The sequence below is a fragment of the Peromyscus californicus genome, unplaced genomic scaffold, assembly GCF_007827085.1.
Source record: "Peromyscus californicus insignis strain IS unplaced genomic scaffold, ASM782708v3 Scaffold_8__1_contigs__length_139910024, whole genome shotgun sequence".
NCBI lineage: Eukaryota > Metazoa > Chordata > Mammalia > Rodentia > Cricetidae > Peromyscus > Peromyscus californicus.
The window spans coordinates 102,381,028-102,406,336 of record NW_026294606.1 but is presented as its reverse complement, the minus strand read 5'-3'; the positions used below and the strand labels follow the sequence as shown (position 1 = coordinate 102,406,336).

At 50.4% G+C, this 25,309-nt stretch overlaps 1 protein-coding gene across 1 annotated transcript in view; it reads left to right on the top strand.

The window, feature by feature from the left end:
• The first annotated feature begins 575 nt into the window (after window positions 1–575).
• Window positions 576–25,309, top strand: part of Zfhx3 (zinc finger homeobox 3) — a 167,549-nt gene continuing 142,815 nt past the window's right edge. The window contains 2 exon segments of the mRNA XM_052729394.1: window positions 576–3,276; window positions 7,914–8,410. Coding sequence (XP_052585354.1) covers window positions 690–3,276; window positions 7,914–8,410 — 3,084 coding nt within the window. The 5' untranslated portion in view covers window positions 576–689.

Here is a 25,309-nt window from a genome sequence, read left to right as displayed (position 1 = left end):
CACAGTGCTATCAGCTAGGGATGATTTCATGCACGGTGTCTGTATGCAGGAGGGCCTTTTCTGTGACCTGACTGGGTACTGGAAAGATAACGGGCCTCTTCCACGACGGCTTCCTGCCTAGCTTGACTCAAAGCCCTGATGGCTTAGAGTGAAAATTCCAGTAGGTCTGCCTCTAGGGCTAGCGTGACAGTGTGAAGTCAAAGAGGTGTGTCCCCGACCGCTTTCCCCATTTCCCGTTCATTGCATGGACCTGGCTGTGTTGTCCATGGTGCTGCTTGTCTCTCCGTACTGCACTGTGCAGGGCCACGTCCCCCAGCCTGCCCTCTGCCCTGCAAGCTCTGTGTTGTGGGTATGGACAGAAGCTGCTTAGCGCACTCCGTGCGGGACCTTAGCCTTGGCCCTCCTAACCTCTTTCCTTTCTCTCTCTCTTTCCCCTCTCTCCCTCTTCCCCCCCTTGCCTCCACCCTTCAGGTCCGATCCGTACTGGGTGCAATGAAAGCTCCACGCAGGCCTTACCATGGAAGGCTGTGACTCGCCCGTCGTCTCGGGGAAGGACAATGGGTGCGGGATCCCTCAGCACCGGCAATGGACTGAACTCAACAGCACCCACCTCCCCGACAAACCCAGTAGCATGGAGCAGCCCACAGGCGAGAGCCATGGGCCCTTGGACAGCCTAAGGGCCCCCTTCAATGAGCGCCTGGCGGACAGCAGCACCTCGGCCGGGCCGCCCGCCGAGCCCGCCAGCAAGGAGGTCAGCTGCAACGAGTGCTCGGCCTCCTTTGCCAGCCTCCAGACCTACATGGAGCACCACTGCCCTGGCACGCGTCCCCCGCCGCCGCCACCCGCCGCCGCCCCTGCCGCCCCTGCCGCCCCTACGAGAGGAGAGCGCCAGCGACACCAGCGAAGAGGGCGATGAGGAGAGTGACGTGGAGAACCTGGCCGGGGAGATCGTCTACCAGCCAGATGGCTCCGCGTACATTGTCGAGAGCCTGAGCCAGCTGGCCCAGAGCGGAGCCACATGCGGCAGCAGCAGTGGCAGCGGGCCTGTCCCCTCCTCGCTCTTCCTGAACTCTCTCCCTGGGGCGGGGGGCAAACAAGGGGACCCCTCGTGTGCTGCACCCGTGTACCCGCAGATCATCAACACTTTCCACATAGCCTCATCCTTCGGGAAGTGGTTTGAGGGCTCAGACCAGGCCTTCCCGAATACCTCAGCCCTGGCGGGGCTCAGCCCTGTCCTGCACAGCTTCCGCGTTTTTGACGTGCGACACAGAAGCAACAAGGATTACCTGAACAGCGACGGTTCTGCCAAAAGCTCCTGCGTATCCAAAGATGTTCCCAACAATGTGGACCTGTCCAAGTTCGATGGCTTTGTGCTCTACGGCAAGAGGAAGCCCATTCTGATGTGCTTCTTGTGCAAGCTCTCCTTTGGGTATGTCCGTTCATTTGTGACCCACGCGGTGCACGACCATCGAATGACCCTGAGTGAGGAGGAGCGGAAAATTCTTAGCAATAAGAACATCTCCGCTATCATCCAAGGGATTGGCAAAGACAAGGAACCCCTTGTAAGTTTTCTGGAACCAAAAAACAAAAACTTTCAACACCCTTTAGTTTCCACAGCTAACCTCATAGGCCCTGGACACAGTTTTTATGGTAAATTTAGTGGCATTCGTATGGAAGGGGAGGAAGCCCTCCCAGCCGGCACTGCTGCCGCCCCTGAGCAGCCCCAGGCTGGTCTCTTGACCCCCAGCACCCTCTTGAACCTTGGCGGGCTCACCAGCTCGGTCCTGAAGACCCCCATTACCTCAGTCCCCCTGGGGCCCCTGGCTTCCAGTCCTACCAAATCCTCGGAGGGCAAGGACTCTGGGGCAGCTGAAGGAGATAAGCGAGAAGTGGGGGACCCGGATTGCTTCTCCGAGAAAGCAGAGCCAGCCGAGGAGGAGGAGGCAGAAGAGGAGGAGGAGGAGGAGGAAGAAGAGGCGGAGGAGGAGGAGGAAGAGGAGGAGGAAGAAGAGGAAGAGGAAGAGGAGGGCTGCAAAGGACTCTTTCCAAGTGAGTTGGAGGAGGAACTGGAGGACAGGGCCCCTGAGGAGTCTGGAGCCACAGCCGGTGGTAGCAGCAAAAAGGACCTTGCTCTCTCAAACCAAAGCATTTCTAACTCCCCCTTAATGCCTAATGTGCTCCAGACCCTGTCGAGGGGCACAGCTTCTACTACTTCTAATTCTGCTTCTTCCTTTGCTGTCTTCGATGGTGCGAACAGGAGGAGCCGTTTAAGCTTTAACAGGGAGGGCGTCAGGGCCAATGTGGCAGAGGGCAGGAGGCTGGACTTCGCTGACGAAAGTGCCAATAAAGACAATGCCACAGCACCAGAACCAAATGAAAGCACAGAGGGTGACGATGGGGGCTTTGTCCCCCATCACCAGCACGCTGGCTCCCTCTGCGAGCTTGGGGTTGGGGAGTGCCCCTCGGGTAGCGGTGTGGAGTGCCCCAAATGCGACACGGTCCTGGGCTCTTCCCGCTCCCTGGGTGGCCACATGACCATGATGCATTCTCGTAACTCGTGTAAAACACTCAAGTGCCCCAAGTGCAACTGGCACTACAAGTACCAGCAGACGCTGGAGGCACACATGAAGGAGAAGCACCCGGAGCCTGGGGGCTCCTGTGTCTACTGCAAAAGCGGGCAGCCCCACCCGCGGCTGGCACGAGGCGAGAGCTACACGTGTGGTTACAAGCCTTTCCGCTGTGAGGTGTGTAACTACTCCACAACTACCAAAGGCAACCTCAGTATTCATATGCAGTCTGACAAACATCTCAACAACATGCAGAACCTGCAGAACGGAGGGGGCGAGCAGGTCTTCAGCCACAGCGCTGGGGCAGCCGCCGCTGCCGCCGCCGCCGCTGCCGCAGCAGCCAATATCGGTAGCTCCTGTGGCGCCCCCTCACCCACCAAACCAAAAACCAAACCCACGTGGCGGTGTGAGGTGTGTGATTATGAGACCAACGTGGCCAGGAACCTCCGTATCCACATGACCAGTGAGAAACACATGCACAACATGATGCTGCTGCAACAGAACATGACACAGATCCAGCACAACCGCCACCTGGGCCTTGGCAGTCTCCCCTCGCCCGCCGAGGCCGAGCTCTACCAGTACTACCTGGCCCAGAACATGAACCTGCCCAACCTGAAGATGGACAGTACTGCTTCGGACACCCAGTTCATGATGAGCGGATTCCAGCTGGATCCCACAGGGCCCATGGCTGCCATGACGCCTGCTCTAGGTGAGGCTAACCCCTCGGGCGCGTGTACTTTTTAACCATAGGGGTTTGTGCTACTGGGGCGGGAAGCATGTGGAGTAGGTTGAGGTGTGTAAATTGGTTTTGATTTTTATCTCCTTGAGTTATTTTTTTTTCCTTTTTGTAAATGGGAATGTCTCACAATCTAGTGTTTTCCCTCAAGGATCCCTTACACTCGATGTGCCCATTCGGAAAATTTTATGCATTCGGCAGAGCTGTGATTGTACTCTGACTGTGGAGGGCCAGGATTAAAACTTAAGTGTTGCCTCTAGTTTTTGGCTTATGGTCGACTTCTCCTTTACTGTTCCCATTCTTTCTTCTCTTTCCCAGTTTGAAAAATTGCCATAATCACTCAAAACTTTTGGGTTCCATCAAATATTTATTAAAACTTGCAGGAAACCGTAGCTGGGACCATCATCTCTATAATTTAAATAGGGACAGTCATCATTTCAATAGGAGCAATTGAAAGCTGTAACATACCTTATTGAAAACCCAAAGGCTGGTTCTGTGCCGAACTGGGAACCACCCAGGGAGATTTCTCGAGTTCTCTGTGTGTTTTTGTAGATCTTGATGAAAGAGGCGTGTTCTTATATTCTTTCTTATTTTGGATGAGTTGTTGATTAGTGTGTCGTAGAATTAATTAGGAATTAAATTGCCCTGGGGACACTGTCATGAGTGCTGTGATAGATGAAGGACGGAATAAATCGTAAAATTGTCCATCAAAGAAAGCTTAGGTTCTGGTATCCGTTAGACGCTGGCTCGTGGATTCTCTGTTGCCAGGAGAAACAGGTAGGTCCCGGAGAAGCTGAGTGGGCCACATCCAGACCCCAGCTGTGCTGACAGTGTCAGACAGCTTCCTGTTACTGCGACAGACGCTTGAGATGTGTAAAGAGAAACAGGTTGTCTCCCAGTTTGGGGGGTTTGGTCTGTGGTCAGTTGGCTCCTGTTGCTCTGGGGCCTGTGGTGAAGTATTATCACGGTGGGAGGACTTGGCAGAGAGAGCAAGGGACTGAAAGGGAGAGGGAGGGGCTAGGCTGCCATATGACTGGAAGACTTCCAACTGGGTCCTACCTCTTGAAGGTGGTTCACCACCTTCCCATAGTGCCACAGGCTGGGGACCAAGTCTTTAACACCTAGGCCTTGGTGGGGGACATTTTTTTCAAACCGTAGTACCTGATCTTACTGCTTAGCTTGTCACGCCTGAAATAGAAGCAGAAATAGAGGAGATTTGGGTGCTGAGAACTGTTGGTCTTGACCAATTTTTTGAGCAGGAAAATGTACAAATTGACTTTATGAAGGCTAGTACAGTGGCCAGGTCCCCATTGACCTCACCTGGTATTCCATTGGTGGAGCCCAACCTGGTCTCTATTCCCCAGCCTTTTGGGGTCTGTGGAAAGGACCCTAGTTAAGTAGAATGCTATGATTAACATGGGAAAAAGTAGTTTTCTTAACAACATAGTGCGCACACACCTTTATTTGGGCAAGGTTTAGGCAAGTGCCAGGAGGCCAGATCTCACCAGTCTGCAGGTCTTTATTTTGTGTGGTGTTGGAGATTTAACTTGTTCTTGAGCTGTGTTTCCAATAATTCAGCTTGTTCTTCCTGCTCTGTGTTTTCACTATGAATTCATGATATTTGAACCTTGTTTTCTCTTTTGAAACGTTAACCTGTTGATCTTTTATGACCAAGTGATCTGAAGATGCTTTGCCGACTGGACTGGTTAACCCATGAAGGCACAGGAATCCATTGTCCTGTTTGTCCCCAGAGTGACGCGTGCACCCCAGGAAGGGTGGGTGTTGGTTCCTGGTGCTCTGAAGCCCGTTATCTCCTCCTCTTCCTGTCTCTTTCTCTGTCTCTCTCACCAATAGGAAATAGTTTCCCACCTTAGAGACAGTAAAATTCTGGTGGGCAGATCTTCGGAATAAACTGGAAATAACCTCCATACTACAAAAGCTCAGAGATGGGAGGAGTTCGTATAGACAAATCAAGGTCTTTTTAGTTAGCTTGAAAATCACCGACTGCTACTTGAGTTGAGAAATGGAGACGTATATTGTGGGCTTTTTTTCCCACGTAGTATCTTTGAGTCCCAGGGCATCACAGTTCTTAGTGTTACCAGGCACAAAAGAAACAGAAGGACAGATCCTTGTGTCCAGACACACAAAGAAGAGCCCCACCTTCTGTCTTAGAGTAGAGATATCCTTTTGAAGGATCTTGCCCAGTTTAGTCAAGAAGGTCTCTTGAGTTGTGAGCGCCACAGTTGGATGAGGTGGGTCTTCAGAGATGTCCTGTCCTTTGGGTGGCCATGAGGTCTGTCGGGGTGATGAGAGTTATGGTTTCATGATGCAAGGTTGACGGTGTGTATGGACAGTAGGATATGTCCAGGTGATTTACAGAGGGGGTTGTGTGGCCTCAGCAGGAGAAAGAACATAGGCAAGCAGAAAAGCCGTAAGTTTCAGTGGTGCCTGCTGCGGCTAGGCCAGTGGTGAGGTGGCCCTAGGTTACTAGACGCGGTTGGGGTCTGCAGGGAGGCAGAAAGGGCGTTTATGAACGCCCAGATAGGGCTCAGAAGGAATGGTCTGCTACAGCCTTACTGAGACAGCTCCCAGATGCCTGTGGATCAAGTGAGGGTCATCTAATTCACTAGCGTTGAATTAACTGTGTGGACTTGCAGGATTCTAATGCCTTGGCTTTTCTCCAAGGTGGAGTCTTGGCGGGAGTCCTGGCACACTCTTCAGCATCCCGGTTTCTCGCTGCTCCTCTGCCGGGCCTGTGAACTGGGGATAGGAGCAGAGGCTTATTCTCTCTGCCTCTTCTGAGGGCTTCCAGTGTTCATCCAGACACCCAGCGAGCGACCATGGATTTTCTCTGTAGAGTGACGACTATTGATGCGCGGAGCTTGCATTTGAAGAGTGGGGGAGGTTTGATGCTTCAGGTGGTTGGCATCAGAAACAGATACGCGTCTGCTCCTTGTCTCACCCTCTGGGCAGTTTCTGCTGTGACTGAAACTGAGTATGTTTTGTGAATGTTGCCTGTCTTCATCCCCGTTAAGTATAGGACTCTTTTTTTTTTTCTCTCTTTTCTCTTCTTTCTTATTTTCTCTCTTGCCCTAAAAAGAATGTCCTAGTTATGGTTCCTCTCACTAAGGGGGATGGTAAGAAAGACAACAAACAAAGTTTCCTGAACCTTCTGGAATGCACACGTGGAAGATCTCTGTGGCTTCTTATATTGTCTGCAGACTGTGAATGTAGCTGGTCTTGCTTAGTGGAGTCTATACTGAACTCTTCTTTTGTAGTGGAAACAAATATCACCATCATCATCATCATCATCATCATCATCAATCTTCGTCACCGCCACCATCGCCATCATCATTTTTTTTCCCTCTGATGAGCCACTAACTTGAATTCTAGTCAGTTATTAAAAAAATAACCTCAGTCAAACCACATGCAAAAGGTCAAGTTTAAATATCATTTGGAGGGTGGGGGGCAGGCCTCGTAGCTCAAGTGTGCACGTGTTCAGAGGAGAGGTAGGAAACAGAACCTGGCAGGCAGCTCCTGAGTGACTGTGTACGTTTAAGGAATGGAGGGAAGCCCAGCCTTTCCAAGGCTTTCTCAGGGTAGAAGTAAGAGCTTGTATGTTCATCTCCCACCAGTGAAGGTGAGCCTTCCCCTGGTTTATGCAGGGCAGTGATGGACTGAAAATGGGTGAGGGTGGAGAGGGAAAGAGAAGGTCTTTATCCGACCTTTTTTAGGGAGTGTGAGGTGACCCTCATCTGTAGCTGTCTGTCTGGATTCACTTCCCGAGTGTGGATCATTTGGGTGCTTTTGATCCTTGTCTGATACAATAAATATTTGTACCTGTGTGCCGTGGGGTGGGTTCCCGGATGAGGGGGTTATTCAGAACAAGGCTGGACCTCTGCTCTAGAATGTCCCCACCCTGGTAGGGATGCAGCTATGATGAGGTCCTGTGTGTGGCTAGCTCTGACACAGAGGCTTGGGAAAGGAAGGCCATCCTAGAAAGGGCTAGGGGTGGGGTGGGCAGCTCTGCTCGACGGGTGGGATACTGACGAGATTGGCCCTGGGAGGAGTGGAGGGCTCATTACTGAAATCTGTGCTGTATAGCTGTGCATCAGTGTGGCCATCTACATTAATATTAATGGCAATGAAAAATTCACTTTCTTGTTGTGTGGACAGCGCAAGGCTCCCCCATTCCTAGGATGGCGGGAAGTTTTGCTCCTCAGTGATGGTTTGGGTGAATACGGGGCCCAATTTAGAGTCTTCCTAGAGGCCCAGTGTTGTGGACTGCTCTGCTCATTTTTAGTTCTGGGGGTAGGCTGGAGTCTGGAGTTTCAGATGCTATTGTATTCGGAGGCTGATACAGACTTCGCACTTTTCCTGCATCCCGAGAGAGAAGACAAATTGAAATCATTCAGGAGACCGAGCTCCGTACATTGGTCTAGATGTTCATTTTGAGAAGATGGAAAGCCCAGAGGCTTCCACAAACCACTGAGGTTCCAAACACAGCAAGAGGATTTTGTTTTCCAGCTGGTAGCGCCTTGCGATGTTTGCCCTGTGTACCACGGTCGCCAGCCTGACTTCTGACTCTCTCCCTCTGTCCTTCCCTACAGTGGGCGGTGAGATACCCCTAGACATGCGGCTCGGGGGCGGGCAGCTGGTGTCGGAGGAGCTGATGAACCTGGGCGAGAGCTTCATCCAGACCAACGACCCGTCGCTGAAGCTCTTCCAGTGTGCGGTCTGCAACAAGTTCACGACGGATAACCTGGACCTGCTGGGACTGCACATGAACGTGGAGCGCAGCCTCTCGGAGGACGAGTGGAAGGCCGTGATGGGGGACTCGTACCAGTGCAAGCTCTGCCGCTACAACACGCAGCTCAAGGCCAACTTCCAGCTGCACTGCAAGACGGACAAGCACGTGCAGAAGTACCAGCTGGTGGCCCACATCAAGGAGGGTGGCAAGGCCAACGAGTGGAGGCTCAAGTGCGTGGCCATCGGCAACCCCGTGCACCTGAAGTGCAACGCGTGCGACTACTACACCAATAGCCTGGAGAAGCTGCGGCTGCACACGGTCAACTCCAGGCACGAGGCCAGCCTGAAGCTGTATAAGGTGAGGCGGGCTCCTTGAGACCCAGGAACAGTCTCTCCACAGAGTGACTGGGGAAGATTGAGAAGGAGGGGGGGAACGACTAGTAATTTGTGCTGTAATCCCACTAGCAGACTCACTCTCAGGGTGTCGCGTCCAGCGCCCGATGAAGCTGAGATGTGTTGATGGCTTCTCCTGGTGGCTGAAGGTTCAGGGTATCTCATTTCAGGGGCAGGTCAGTTTTCAGCAGACCAATAGCGTGGTCCCTTCTTGGTTGCTGGTCTCCGCTGGAGTCTGTGGAGTCACCGTCAGCGGCCGTGGCCTACTCTCCCTTCCTGTCCTTGAGTCCATCTTTTATTTCTTCTCTCCCGGATGCTCCCAGAATGCCTCATTCGTGTCTTCATTCTGTTTATCCATCCTGTCAGCAGCTGTGCACGGAACACTTCCTGTCTACCAGCCATTGTTCTGGAAGTACATCTGTATCAGTGTAGAAAATAGACTGACATAAACCCATGTACATACATATGTACACACACACACACACACACACACACACACACACACACACACACACTTATATACAAGTGTGTATGCATGCACATCTATATAGACGTACACACATGCACATGCTCAGACCCGTATCCCTGTCCTCATAGAGTTTTCGTTCTTCTGGGACAAGATGAGTTACACACACTGTGGATAAATTACATGGTGGAAGGTGGTAAATGCTATGGAGAAAAGTAGGTCAGGTGAGGGGCTCCGGGTTCGTTTTCCCCCCATGTTTCTGTATTTTACATCCTTGTTCTCTGCTTCCTCCCCTTTCAGCCTCCTTCGTTCCTTTTTTTCTCTCCCTCCCCTTCCATTTTCTCCCCCACCCTCAGTCTCTCGCTGCACAGTGTAGACCGTCAAGGAGGAGGAGGGGCTGCAGACACTGTAAATAGTCCTTTTACTTGCACGGCAGGATTGCTCCAGACGTTTCTATTGATTTTCACTGGACTTAAAGCCTCACCTTTTCCTCTAATCATCCCATAATGGCTTTAGTATGAACAATCAGGTACAAATCGCCATAAATCTCCTCAGCCTCACTCCACACGCCCTCCACTCCCTCACTCCTCTCCATCCTCCTCACTGTCATCCCCAGTCTCTCCTTTTTCCTTCTACACTGCTCCTCACTTCTGGGCCAGCCCACGTGCAGTGTCTGCTGACTCCGAGCCGGTGGAGTCTCGTGTGTGCCGCTCACGATTGTAAATGGAGACCCCACACGAGGAAGACTCAGGATCCTTTGCCTGCATTTTCGGTATCCGCAGAGGTGACGGTTGTGACTCATTCTGCACTTGCTCTCATTCTCAGGGAGTACTGTGGATAAGAAACCGTTTCAGAGCAGGGTAGTAGGGATAGAATGTTCTAGAAGTGGCTGCAGACACCAGCTATATATAGTAGGCTAGGATTGGTTTAGGTACTTTGTAAGCCAAATCCTCTGTCCTGTGCACTGGACAGGCTTGGACTGGCTTGATTTTTGTGCCACCCTGGAAAGGAAGTTCTTTGCAGTCAGGTTCAGTTGGAGGTCTGGCTGACCATAGGATGGTGCTGACGTGGCCAAGACAACCAGGTGGAAAAACCAGAGGAAACAAGGCTTTCTGAAGGACCGACGGTCAGCTCAGCCACAGAAGGTTGTATGCCACTCTGATGAAGGGCCACATAGGCATGGAGTGAAGTTGGCCTCTTCCACCTCAAGAAATGGATTGCCCTTTAGATTATAAAATACACACGGTGGCTACTAAGTCCGCATGCCACACCATCCATATGGTCCAGGTCTTGACTAAAGCCGAACACTTGGGTTTGCTTCTGAAGGCCCCAGAAACAGGATTTGCTGAGAACTTCCCTCAGCCCCCAAATCGTGTCCACAGATCACACCCTGACAGTAAGGAGGAGGAGGCATTTGCTGCCCTACTTGCTCTGGTCACCTCCAGGACTGGGCCCTGTTTATCTTCCTTATTTTGTTGTTGTTTGTGTGTGTGTTTGCTCAGGACAGAGTGATCATCCTCTTGTTCACAGCGCATACCACAAGGAGAAGGCCCTGGATACTGAGACAGAGGGTGGACCAAGAGCCATTGGGCTGACGCCCCCCTGCTGCAGTGACCAGCCCTAGTGTCTTAGTGTCACTGCCCCTGTGACAGGAGGCAAAGGTCTTTAGTCTGGCCTGTTAGTCCTGGGATAATGAATGTCCCTCTGCTTGCTGAGGCTCTTTAGCAGGGTAGGGAGCTCTCCCAACCCCCTTTGGATGATGGGTCCAGAGCTTGCTCCCAGCCCCTTTGTTCCCTCCATGTGACTAAGATAAACTTGTGGCCGTGGAGGGGGCTCCCTCGCCCTGGGTTTCTTCAGTGCCTGGATTCGGGTGGGGTTTGGAGGTGGTGGGGCCCTGGTGTGGCCCGTAGTAATGGAGATTGATTGCATGTTATTTTTCCTCTTGCTAATGTAATCCATTAGCCTGGCACATGCATAATCAGTTTAGAGCACAGTTAACTGGATGTAATCGAGTTCTTTACTGTCTGCTAGAGAAACCGCTCCAGAAGCGGCTGACCGAGGGAGGGCACTCAGCCTGCCCGGCTCACCCCATCCTGCCCGGCTCACCCCATCCTGCCTGCCACCCCTTCCCACGCTGTCCCATTTCCTGGCAAACTGTTTGTGACTAGACAGGGAAAGCGTGAAGGTTTCTGTTGTGCTTTGCTTTATCCTCTTTGAGAGAGGGTGTCATGCATGTCACCCTGTGGTCACGGATGACCTTCAACTTCTGATCCTCCTGCCTCCACCTCCCAAGCACTGCCGTTCCAGGTGTGCGTCCTCATACCCAGTGTCATGAGGTTCTGGGCACTGAACACAGGACTTCGTGCCCGGCAAACACTCCACCAGCTGAGCTACATTCCTAGTCACTGAACTTGGCTGTTCTCTGCTGTACCCACTGAAGTGGCTGCAGCCTGGCTTCTCAGTGGAGCTCTGTACATTCGACTCCTGTGGGCCCCTCTCTCCTTTGTGTTGGAGGAGACAGATTCCCAGGGATGATCTGTGACCTCATACCAGCACTGTCACTTCCCTTGATGACATGTGGATTGATAGAGGTGGAGCAACCCTAATCTGAAAATCCCCAGTCTGAAAGGTGAGCGCCTCCATGATGCCACATCTGACCCTGTAAATATGGCATCACATTAACCTCCGGCGGTATGTATAAGTTTTGTGCTTAGATCTCAGTCCCAATCTAAAGATGAGTCTTAAGGTGTGTGCAGATATTCCAGAATCAGGAAAAACAAACATTCCCCAAGTACAAACCATCTGGGACCCCAGATTTCAGACAGTGGACAGCCAGCCTGTAGCTGTGGTGTGTGAGGACTGGGCTTTCCAAAAACTCGGAATGACCTAGAATTCAGACACAGAGGTCAAGCCAGTCTGAAGAAACCATCTCCCCCACCTCCCCACCCCGAATTGTCTATTTTCGTTATCATGTGATTTTTAAGTTTTTAAGACATATACATACACAGTTTGAGGGCATTCATATGGGTCCCAGGGATCAAATTTAGGTTGTCAGGCTTGGTGGCAGGGACCTCCACCCACTGAGTCATCTCAGCTCCAGTGACGAATTTTAAGATGAGTTTTGTGTGTGGTGGGACAGGAGGTCTGGAGAGCACAAGATATCAGATGGGAGGCCCCGATTTCTTTCCTCTGGACTCTTGGAAAGTGCTCATGATGAAATCCCCCGTGTTTGTCCTGCGTCTGACTGACCGACTGTGGCCACAGCCTGCTCACCTGGCCTCTGCCTTCTGTGCCGTGTCGGTTTCCTAAGCCATCGTGGAATGCATTGCCAAACGGAACCCTTCCTCTCCCCAGAGCTGAGCTCCAAAACCCCAGTTATGCCTTTTCCTGCTTTCCTGTGTAAATACATCCCGCCTCCTCCCACCTTCCCATCCCTCCCATTCACAGAGATGTAGGGATGCCCTCCCTTGTCTTAATGCAGGGAGCAGCGCATGCTGCTCGGGCAGTCGCCTGCACTTTCGTCCTGAGACGGTGTCGATTCTGAGTCCATGGGCTAGCCTTGGTTCTCCTGGGCTTATCTTGCCTTCATAGTCGTAGGGTGCCAGCGATGAGCTCTGGGATCTATGTGGTCTCTTCTGCCTGGGGAAGAAGGAGGGTTCAGAAAGACAAACGGAATCCAAGCACCCCTGCCAACTCTGAGAACCTGCTTGCAGTGGAAACGCAACAACTCTAACAGATGGATTAAGACCCCACCAGAAGCCGTTCCTTAAGCAGTTCCCAGCTGAGGTACCTTTGATTGGGCCAAGACCTCAGCTTTTGTGGTACTCTTAAATTACGGCAAGGACGGTTGCCTATCTATACCTAGCTCAGTGTCAGGGTTGAGTGTGAGCCACTTGGGGCTGGTGAGGTGAGAAGCCAGCATCTTAGTCGTCCCCCCCCCCCCCCCCCCCCCCCGAGGGAAGGAGAGACTCTGGTTTATAACAAGCGAGCACACACAGCTAAGTTGTGCATGTGGTAGATGGTGCTCCTGCCTCTTCTGATAGGGCCACAGTGTGGAAGGACAGGAAGAACATTACTTCACACTCCTCCTTCTCCTTCCTTTATGAGTAAATTGCTCCTTGGGCCTCATTTCCGGAGCAGGGTCATAAAGCCGTTGTGTGGTAGATGGACAAATCAGAGGATGTAAAAACACTCAGAAAGGATTTCATATGAAATCCACACCTTGGTCTCCTTAATGGCCACACTATGTGTAGTGTATATATTATGTGGGGGCGGGGCAGGGAGGGATCTTCAGAAGACAGCTGCATCCTTAATGCCCACGGGGGCTGATTGGTGGCCCTCGTCTTGCTCTGACAGCAAGGAGCATGAGTCCTCTGGGGCCGCACCTTTCCCTTACCCCAGCCAGCATCTGAAGAACAATGTCATGTGGTTGTTGCATGATTTGATTCTGGAGCCAATTTCTTCTAGCCACGTTTTCCCATTAGGTAGACTTTTAAGTATCTACCGACTCCTCTGTCTGTCTATCTACCCGGGTGGCTTCAGCCAGGAAATAAAATGCTTTCCTTAGAGAGATTCAGAAGATGAGAACAGCCGGATGCTTTGGTAAATTCTGGCACATTTGGTCCTTCTGCCCTTCTCTTCTGGAGCAGTTGGGTCTTGGAGGTTCCTTTCCCTCAATGGACAGCAGAGCTAGCAGAACATGGGCTCCTGACCTGGCTGAGAGACCGCATATGGCCCCATGAGTCCATGCTGGAGGGATGCCAGGCTGGCTGTGGAAGAGCTTCTAGCCACTTGTCAGCCTCAGGGAACTCTAGGGAGAGAAAAGGTCAGCCCTTCTCGGGGGAAGGGCTCAGACAGGACTCGGTTAAATCATCACATGGGAACATGTGGCCCGTGTGTCACCAGTCGTGTATAGTATGGACGGTTCTTACCCCTTGGGAAGGTCTCTTGCCTTTCAGAAGCATCTTAGGCATCATCATCTCTATTCCCTAGGAGGTGCTGATGTGTTCATTGGATGGCCTTACACGCACACAATGCTCAGGTCATGCTGCTTATGGCCTTGTGCAAACCCTCAGATCAGGAAGTCTAGGTCAGTGTTGTCTTCTGGCTCTGTACTTCAGACCCCACGTAATGGAACTAAAATTGTGGTAGATGTGTGTCTTTCTCTGTTGTTGTTAAACTCCTATGCTTAACATGCCATTTATCGAGAACCCCGGTACTACAACCATTAGCCAAAGTACTTTTCTTCGTTCTCCATGTTTCTGCCCACGCCCTCCTGCCACCCCCACCCCCTTCTGGTGAGCACTCCTGGAGTCTCCTCCCCTCCCGCCCCAGTCTTTTTTTTGTGGGGGTAGAAATGAGCAGGGCAAACTCTGATGGAATGTTACTATATTCTGCTGCAGTCTACATTATTTCTTACATGGGTAGTATTGCATTTACAGGCCAGTAATAATGTAGATTACTTATTTTTTTTTTTTTTTATTGTAAATGTAACATGAATAGGGTATAGCCATTGTGAAAATACTGCTTTTAAATACAGGAGGAAAAGAGAAAATTACTGTTAGTCTAGTGATAGCTCACAGTGTCATATTTGTGTTTCCCTTTGTGGAGGACAGGGTCTTGCTCTCTAGCCCCAGGTGGCCTTGAATTAGGGATTTTCTTGCATCCGTTTCTGAAATGCTAGGATTACAGGTGTGTGCCATCACATCCAGCTTTCATCTAGCCTCTCTTTCTCTTGTGCACACGATAAAGGTGTCTTTTAAAGTATTGGGATTTAAATATCCTTGGGGGCTAGTGAGATGGCTGGGTCAGTTCAGCTGCTTGCTGCCAAGCTTGACAACCCAAGTTTGAGCTCTGTGATACACATAGTGGAAGGAGAGAATAGACTCATGTAACCTGTCCTCTGACTTCTACATGTGGGATGTGGTGAGTGTGTGCATGCACACACTAAAAGTGTTTAAAACTAAGCACAACAAAGAAAAATATACTTAACATACTTTTCCAGCAATTTTTAAGTTGTAAAAGTAATTTTCCAACTCCACCTGCCTACTCTTCTGATGTTCACGTGCTTTCATAGGTAGACACATTCTGGACTGCTCACTTAGACACTGTTTAGATGAGGTGCAGAGAGGCTGTGTGGGACAGAAGCTAGTGAGTGCTGGTGGAGCTCATGTGCAAGCTCAGGGCATCTGGCCACACTGCGTGGTGTTTCTTTAATCCTTTGCTCCCTTTACACCTGTTAGCCTGAGGGGCATGTGTTGTATATGATACATTAGAAGTTCTGTTTTCTTTCAAATAGGGTGGTTAGTTGCCCAACCACCATGGAGAGAGAGGGGGAGGGGAGAGAGAGAGAGAGAGAGAGAGAGAGAGAGAGAGAGAGAGAGAGAGATCACAAGTGCCAGAGGTTGGCACCAGATACTCTCTTTAATCTTTTTCTACATCTTAGCTTTTGAGACAAGGTCTCTTACTGAAGCCAGAGTTCATCTAGGCCATCTGGACAAGAAACACCAACAATCTTCCTGTCTTCACTGCCCCCAGCCCCCAGTACTGGAATTATACAGACCATGGCTAGCTGTCATGTGGGTGCTGGGGAATCCAAGCTCAGGTTGTCCTGCTTGTACACGTTTTACCAAGTGAGCCGTCTCTGCAGGCCCCCAACAGATTTTTAAATAACCTCCCTCTTGCGAGTGACGTGAAAAGGTGCATTTCACATTTCTCATTCTCCACACCTTGCAGAGCACCTTGCGAATACTACACAGATCTAGAGGGCTCCGAATGTGTCTAGGGAGTCAGGGAGGCAAGAGGAAGGAGCACAGAGTTCTCACTCTTGAGGGTGTCCAAAGACCTGTGCATGCAACATTGTCCTCTCTCCTCCTGGTCTCTCCAGCACACTCAAGGGGAATCGTGTTGGGTTTGTTACTCTCATCAGACTCTCCATCTTGAACTATTTTCTGAAACATCCAGGGGCTCAGTGGGGAGCTGTTTCGTAGTATGGTATCTGTCATCGTTCATCTTTAAGAATAAATGTTCTGGGGGGCTGGAGAGATGGCTCAGCAATTAAGAGCACTGGCTGCTCTTCCAGAGGACCAGGGTTCAATTCCCAGCACCCACATGGCAGCCCACAACTGTCTGTAACTCCAGTTCCAGAGGATCCAACACCCTCACACAGAGATACCTACAGGCAAAACATCAAAACAGTAATAATAAAAATTTAAAAAAAAAGAATAAATGTTCTGAGAACAATCCCTGGATGCTATAGAAGCTCCCTTTCTTTTTCTTTTCTTTTCTTTTTTCTTTTCTTTCTTTCTTCTGTCCTTTCTTTCTCTTTCTCTCTCCTTCCTTCCTTCCTTCCTTCCTTCCTTCCTTCCTTCCTTCCTTCCTTCCTTCCTTCCTTTATTTCTCTTTTTCTCTCTCCTTCTTTTCTTCCTTCCTCCCTCTCTTCTTCCTTCCTTTCTTCTTCCTTCCTTCCTTCTCTCCTTCCCTCCCTCCCTCCCTTCCTTCTCCCCCTCAAGAAACAGGGTCTCTAAGTAGCCCAGGCTGGCCCCTTGTAGAGATCCTCCTGCTTCTGCCTGGAGTACAGGTGTGCAGTGCCACACCCAGCCAGGAGGATCATTGTTTCTCTTTTGAAGTTGGTGTTTCTGGGTAAAGTGCAGGCTATAAATCTCCTGTATGATTTTGTCAGTGTGCCATGATCCCTGGCTTGAGATAAGGAGAAAGGGAACTATCCTTTTGTCCAGATGCTGTGACGCCTTGGATCTGCTTATCTCTCATCCTGCTCCACCTGCTCCCATCTAGAAGAACTCTCCCTGCCAGTGGCTTCTGCTGCCTTAGGGGTGGTCTCTAACAATTAGGAGAACGTTTGTGCAGCTATTACATTTCTTTGGCTTCTAGAACAATCACGCATGCTGCAGTTATTAAGTCAGGGAGATAAGACAGCCCACATTGCAGGTGCCCAGAATGGGGTAAAAGTGTGAACTCCATTTTGAATCCTTTCAGGTTGCTGGGGACGTGGACTCAAAGGGCACATTTGAATACATCCAGATCCAACAGGTGTTTCTGGTTTTTTGTTTTGACAGGGAAATTGTAAGGGAACAATTAAGGCATTGTCAGCAACACTGTCAGGAAAAGGCAAGAGTTTTTAAATAATTACATAATATACCCGAACCTTGTTCTTGGTTCTCTTTTAAACAGAACTGAGATCTATAAATACTATATACGTGTGGGCTGGCAAGGCTGTTCCTGTGTTGGTAGTACTAAGTCATTTTATACTATAATAAAATTAGATTTCCAGTCCCTCCACCCCTGCGTTTTTGAGAAGCAACTGCAGTATTAGATGGAAGTTAAAAGATTTTAAACAAAAGTGACGGAGGTGGCTGGGAACGTGGCTCCGTCGGCAGAGAGTGCTAGCCCAAAGTGCTGGAGACTCTGGGGTCAGTCTCCGTCACCCCATAAACCTGCGCTGCGCCCTGTGCCTATAACCCTAGCACTCAGGAACTGTAGGCAGGGAGATCGGAAGTTCAAGGTCATCCTCAGCTACATAGGCGGTTTGGGGCCAGCCTGGGCTACGGGAGACGACAAATGGTGGAAGGTATCGCAGCCGCCGCCAGTAGGATTTGGCGGCCTTCCAGTGGGAGTTCTGCTGGCAGAGGTGTCTCGGCACGGTTGTCAGGCCCAGGCAGTGACAGTGTGGGGTGCTCGGACAATGCAGGTCTCAGCTGGACAAGTGACGGCAAGTAGATCACATGAAATATACACACCATGGCTGGACAAGTAATAGCAAGTAGATCACATAAAATATACATACCATGACTGGACAAGTGATAGCAAGTAGATCACATAAAATACACATACCATGGCTGGCAAGTAGATCACATAAAATACACATACCATGGCTGGCAAGTAGATCACATAAAATACACATACCATGGCTGGCAAGTAGATCACATAAAATACACACACCACGGCTGGCTCCCAGCGGTCCGTAACTCCACTTCCAGAGGATCCAGCAGCCACATCTAGCCTTCATGGGCACCAGGCACACAAGTGGTGCAGACATATATGCAGGCAAAACACACACACACACACACACACACACACACACACACACACACACACACACACGCACGCACGCACGCACGCACACGCGCACACACACAGAGATTTCAAGTGACCATCTTGTATTTAGTTTGGCCTAATCTGTCTTTGGGTGGCCACTTGCCAGCAGACCTACAGGAGGCTGAAAAAAGCTGAGTAGCTTCCTTGTTTTGTCAATTTCCCCGTCTTTTCTCTCCTGGTGTTTCTCAAAAAGAGAAGAGAGTGACAAAAGCTTCTGATGATAATTTCCAATTTCCATTCCTCGAATATCAAACTCTCAGATCAGATGATCATGTATTTTTGGTGTTAAATAAATAAAATGCCTTTTCCTATTGTGAAAGTGGAAAAATCTCCCCATTTCTTTTGGTTAAATTTCTCTTCTTGATACCCCCTCCTCCCATTATTTCCTTTTATTGAAATGATTTCATTTCACCTGCTGCAGTGGTGTCAGGATGCCTGGTGGGTCTACTATGCCTGTACCAGCCGCATGCCCTGCCCTTGCTTACCCCAGGCTCCTGGGCTGCCTCTTGCAGTTGATTTTAAGACACAGAAAGGCACCCAAGTCTGCACGGGAGCCAGGGGTATTGCACATGGAGGACCCTGTGTCTGTGGCATATGAGTTGTTAAGAGGGAAGGCGGAGCGGGTTTGAGTTCAGACTCATCAGGAGTCACGAGGGATCCTCCTCTAGGGTCCTTTCCTGGTCCGTAGAAGGTTAGAGCTATTTGCCTATTGCTGCTGTTTGAGCTGTAATTGTTAATGAGCAGGGCAGTTTCCCAGGCTCAGGACAGAGCCTCTGAAGCCCACTTGGTCTCTTAGGTCAATAAGTGTAGCAACGTTTTCTTTGCCGACATGGCCTGCACATTGGAATTACTAAAGGAAATGCCCATCTCTGGCCGTCTGCTCCTTCCTTGCTCTCTCTGGTGATGACCTCCTCCTTGGGAACTGCTGGGTCTTTGCGGACACTTCTGAGCTGGCCTCTGTGGCCTGCTGTGGGTGACGTGTCATACCAGGCAGCCACCTTCTTGTATCTTGGAGAAGGGACTAAGCCCAGGGACTAATAGCTTTTGATGGAGGTGTCCTGGTGTCATGGGATCTGCCCTGTTCCTCCAACTGCTTCTGAACCCAGCTGTGGCAGCCTCAGGGGATCAAACCCCAGGCTTTCCATGACTGTGTCTCTCACCCCCAGGGAGACAAATAGAAAAGGGGAATTCATACCTGGATCAGCTTCCCTTACTGAGTGTCAGTCAGCCCTGGGGGGTGGTGAATGGACGGGGCTCATGGCTTTCTAACCCAGTACTAAAATCTCTGATGTATCTGAGGGGCTCTGTTAGCATCCTGAGTTCAAGTCTCCAGTATCCATCCTCTCGGTGGTGGGTTCCCCAGGCCCTGAGAGCACTTGGTTTCCTGGGTGTGTATTCAAAGCCCTCATTTCCCCTGCAGAGCTCCCTTTGGCCAAGCTGGGGAGACAGCAGGTGTTGGTGTGCTTTGAATTCAGGTGTGGTGGCTCCTCTTGAAGACGGGAACCCTTGCCTCCTTCATACCTCTCACCAGCTGAAAAGGCTGGGAGGATCGTGCAGACAGCCAGGACAAGATGGTCAAGCTGGTGGGCCTTGGACAGGAAAGAGTGCAATCCTGACTGTCCTCAGTGCTTCTCACACAGGCTGCCCACCTTGGTTGTCATAGGAGCGTAAGTTTCGCCTCACAGAAGTTAGGGGGTGGGCTTTGGCACTCATGTGTGGAATATCAGAGAGGAAATGTCATCAACTGAGTGATGACTGCAAAACCTGATGCCTCCAAGCAAGCCTGCAGGCTGAGAGGTGAGGGACGGAAGCAAGGTGACACAGACACAGACACGCAGACACACACACACACACACACACACACACACACACACACACACACACACGGACACACACACAGACACGGACACACACACGGACACACGGACACACACACACACGGACACACACACACACACACACAGCACAAGTGTGCACCGCAGGGTCTAGATTCAAAGTAGGACACAGTGAGACTGCCTAGAGGAGGTCAGGACTCCTCCCCCTGAGGAGACCGCTTGCTTTTTCCTACCTGGACCAGCTGTAGCCGTCACTAATGGAACCAGGTCTGGCAAAAATATAATCATAAAGATGAAGCCTAATCTGAGAATCAGAAAGTGAGCACGAAGGTAAAAAAAGGCTCTCCAGCCAAGTGACTCCCACAGCACTTCCTAAACCAGAGCTGGCTCAGGGGCCAGGGCTGGGGGATGTCTCACATTCATTGATCCGTGTCTAGGACAGTGTAAGGAAATCTCAAGCTTGGGCCCAGTACCACGTGGCTTGGTGAGAGGGGATGAGGCATGCTCCTTAAGCTCCCTCTATTTTGAGTCCTTCTAGAAAGTTTGGGAGATAGTAGTTATGAAATACAACCTATCACAGCAAAGCAGATATGGGAAGATTACATGGGACACCATCTGGGATGAAGGGACTCTGATTCTGTGTTCTATCTTCCTCCAAACCACCCTTGACAAGAAAGCCACCAGATGCTGCTGTGCAGAGAACCTTCCTGGGCCCAGGAGAGTCGCTACTTGACAGGGTCTGGAACTTGAAGCATTCCATTCAAACACAGCCTGTTAAAAGCAGTGGGCATGTTCTAAAGCTAGATGGGGGGGTCTTTCTGTTGCTATGGCAATCCCCAGTCCAAGCGAGGCCAGAACACTCTTCTTTTTATGTCCATTGGTGTTTGGCCTGCATATATATCAGATCCCCTGAAACTGGAGTTGTGAGCTGCGATGTAGGTGCTGGGGATTGAACCTGGGTCCTCTGGAAGAGCAGCCAGTGCTCTGGAATCTTCTTGACACCTGTATCACAATTTCCTCCCAAACCCCTCCTGGGGCTGAGGGGAATAAGAATTAACTGATAATATCATCCCTACTGCCCCTAAGAGGCGACTTTTTCCCGGGAAAAGCCAAGAGTGAAGTGAGGGACAGCCCCAGAAGACACCCTCCCCCCAGGGCTTTTAGGAACCCCCTTTCACCATACCCTTCCTGCTCCCAGAAGCCCCTTGTCCGTGCCTGGATGGCTCTTAGGTCCTCTCTGAGTGAGAGGCATCTAGAGTCAGATCTCACCTGGGGAAGTTCCAGACAGCTGTCCCAGAGCCCAAATCCACAGTGAGGGCTGGGGGCGGGGGCTAATTACACAGCCAGCTGATGCAGCAGATGTTGTTTTAAGAGCTCATTTCTTCCTGATTTGGCTGCACATGTCCCACCTTGCTCGCGATAGGCTTGCAGCCCTGTCACAAAGTGTCTTTTCTTGATGAACCCTTGAGGGAGAACCCGCTTCCTGTCCCTTCTGGGTCTGGTGACCCGTTCGGGTTTTCCAGTCGCCGCCGTGTGTTTAACCACCACCACCACCACCACCACACCATCTAGCATGGCTGGCTTCTGCCTCATGTGCCAGCTTGTACCGCTACTTGGTTTGTGTGTTGAGCCTCTGGCCGTCTTGGGTTGCCTCACCTTCAGGGGTACATTTGAAGGATGCAGCGTGTGTGGGGGTGTGCATGAGTGGTTCTGGAATGTTCTCCCCCCCCTTTCCTGTTCTCTCCTCCTTTCAGCCCCCTCTCTCCTTTGAGATCAGGTCTTCCTCTCCAGCCCAGCCCAGCTTAGGGCTCAGGCTAAACTCAGACTGGTGGCCGTTTTCCCGCCTGAGCCTCCCGAGCGCTGCAATTGCAAGTGTGAGCTGTTACTCTCAGCTTCATCATACAACGGTTTGAGTCTTTTCTTCTGGGGCAGGATGTTGCTCTGTAGCCCAGGCTAGCCTGAAAGTCTTTATGTAGCCCAGGCTGCCCTCAGACTCCTGACAGCCAGCCCTCTTGCCTCAGCCTAAGATTACAGTAAGGACTCCCCAGGCTGGCCTCAGGTGGTCATGGTTTTTGTTTGAAGCATGTTTGTGAGGGGGGTTGTTGAGCAGTTACTGAAGGTGTCTTCTGATAACGTGTGGCAGGACTCCAGCTGTTCCAGGCGACTCAACTCCTCATGCTTAGGACAGAGGATGGGGGGGGGGGAGGAAGAGACGAGGCAGGAAGCATGGAGGTGGTTCTCCCTCTGTACTGGAGAGAACTGAACAGAAAGATGGAGGATCTGTCTCCTGCAGCTTTCCTGGGGGTGCCTGGGTTGTACATGGTGATCAGGGACCTGACTTGGGTGGCCTCTGCTTTGTGAAGTCAGCTGGTCTTCAGCCAGGCTGGTGGCACCTGATCTACATAAGGCAGAGTTGTTTTGGGGTCACGACCCCTTGCCCATGTTTGTTCCCATCTGAACGTGGACTGATGGTGTCCCTCTGATCACCATTATAGAAGTGATACTGCCTCATTGAGATCATCAGTGACGTTTGCAGTACCAAGTTCCCATTGTCCATGCCACCTTCAGCAGCCTTGGCCTGGGATTCCTTTTCTGTCTGTCTGCCCTGGTTCTCCATGGCTTGCATAGTAAGGCTCCCCCAAGGTGTGATCCAGCTCCCCTTCTTCCTATGTCTCAGCCGAGTGCTTGTCTTCAACCCTGACACCCCCCAGTGTCTGATTCTTTGCATTCAAATGTCCCTGTGAACTCCTCAGCTCAGTATGTAGCCTGGGAAGAACTCTGAATGACCTCAACTCCCAGCAGCTCCTGATTGCCCCTCTTCCCTTGAACTGGTATAGCAGCCCCGTCCAAACACTTGGCTTCGTAATTCAGCATGCTGGAGTGAGGTGGGCATGGCACATGGGCTGAGGTGTAGCAGAGTTATCCTTAGCCACAGGTTTACCACTGGTTTTCCTCAGAGATTTATTCCCATCCTGACTGCTGGGCAACAGCCCTCATAAGATTCTGTAGCATGTGTCAAAGGCTTGGAAAGCCCTCTTCCATTTGTCCTGATGGGCTCTCCTAAAACTCTGCCAGGTCAGATTCCTTTTCTCAAAATTGCCCTTATCCCCTCAGTACTGTCTTTGGAAAAATTTTTAGTCCATACTACAGCCCACCCCCAACCCCCCAACCCATGGTCTGTCTCTTCTTAGTTGGAGAGCCCTTAACAAAAGGATCTGTTTTATTCTTACCCCATTTTGCATCTTTCCCAGATCTTGTGGTTTTGGGGTAGACTGTGAGCAAGCATCATCTGAAGATTTGATAGTAAAAGATGGAATCTAAAACCTAGAGTGGGCATGGTAGCTCCTATCTTTAATCCCAGCACTCGGGAGGCAGAGACAAGCGCATCTCTGTGAGTTCAAGTCTGGTCTACAAAGTGAGTTCTGGGACAGCTTCAAAGCTACACAGAGGAACTCTGTCTTGTAAAACCAAGTGAACAAACAAACAAAAACCTAGAAAATTAAGGATTACATCCAGCTCTGAAAAGCCTCTTCCTCTTGTTTTTCCGGAGTTGTCTCTTCCCTATGCATTCTCTTCCCTGGGCAAGTATCCATGTCTAAACCATGCCTACTTAGCCCCAGACCTGGTCCCTGCCCTGAGAACCACGTTCTAGTAGCAGAGACGCGCCAACCTTCTTTTCTCCTCCTGCTGTGAATTCAGCCATGGTTCTTTTTGGTATTCTAAGACAAGGGCTAGTCTTAGACTCACTGGGTAACCGAAGCCAGCCTTGAACTCCTGATCTTCCTGCCTCTGCCTCACATGTGCTGGGGTCACAGAGGAATGCTACCACACCAGAAAGCTGAGCCCCTTACCTGAGTAGACAAAGGTACCAACCTCTTCAAGGCAGTGACTTGAAAATATGGCTGCTGTTATTATCCAAAGAAGTACATTTTCCGTTGGTCACTCAGGATATCCCTAAACAAATAGATTTTGTATATATGTGTGGAACAAACATTGTATATATTTTCATCCTTTGTGTGCTGGAGTTGGATATAGTCTGTCTGTTCTCTTGTGTTTCACAAGTTGATTTCTTGCCTCACTCATGCTATTTTCATTCAGGGAGCTTTGCAAAAATGTCCAGACCTGCACAGTCCTTCCCAGCCCTCAGAGGTTCTGGTTTCATTTTCTATGGGTTCTAATTGAGAACCATTGCCCTAATGGGTCATGATCCAGTTTGAAAAACACAAAGAGGGATTGATGAGTCACTAAGAGCTCTGCAGGTCTGTGGGGAAACAGACTCCCAGTTGGTTAGGTAATCACATAGGAAGGTGAGGTGGACAGGGCACGGAGACAGTACTGAACCTGAGACCTGATTCTGAGTACTGAACCTGAGACCATCTCGTGAGCTGATGGAGTATCTAAGTTTTCCCCTCGTGTGTGGTTCTAGAGCTTTTGAAAGAAAACTAGCTGTGAGTTGGATGTTTGTGCAGTTGAGGTGGGTTTTTTTTTTTTTTTTAGTGTTTTGCTGGTAAGGAAGGCTGTTCAGGTGATCTATCAAACTCAACAAATAGTTAAATGTAGCCAGTGCTACCCATGGTGAAGTATTGCAAGAGGACATGCAGTGTACTGATGCCTACGAGGTACCTTGGAAGGTGTCAGCAGTGTAAGTGACATCCATTTGATACCCAAGGGGATAAAGAGAGGAATAGATTCCCAGGGGAGTGTTAATCTTAGCATCTGGGCATAGAAGTGGACATAGAAGTGGTCTAACCTGTGATTATTTTTACCATGTCTCTACCATTGAAAGTTTTTATAATGCAAGGTGGAGGGAAAAACACCAAAGCAAGGTATTCTTCCTGCCTCGAATGCCACCATATGGAAAATGTGTGTGTAATGCCAGGTGTTCCCTCCCTGCCCTCCCCCTCCGCCCATTGCATGGACAGAACAGCATGGACCGTGCTGTGCCTCTGAAGACAGAGTTCAGATGAGTTATTTCTGTTCTTACAAATAAGGGCCTGGTCTCCCTGGAGGGAGACACTTTCCGAGGCTCTCAGACTACTGTGGGAGAAGCTGTGGGAAGCTAGCAGGTTCTTGGCCACTCAGGGAGCATTTGGATGCTCACCAGATGCCAGTTCCCAACCCAGAATTCTCCTTTGTGTCCAGTATTGTTCACATGGGAGCGATGGGCCTGTTGATCCTTTCTACAGAATTCGGTCTAAGTTTTGATCCTTCTTGCTGAATAACTGACTAGAGTCTCTTAGTCATTCACAGGAAGCTCAGTAGGTGTTAGGCATGCCAGGGGTTGGATACAGAATGGAAAGCTTCATCATGGTTGCCCTAGGACCTGGGAGTAAACCCAGGTAGCTCTCAGAGTTTTCAAGAGGGGGAAATTCTCTATCTAGGACCTCTGTAAATTCCTCTGTGTTACCTCTCTGTGAAATGGACTAATAGAACTTCCTTTCCAACAGGG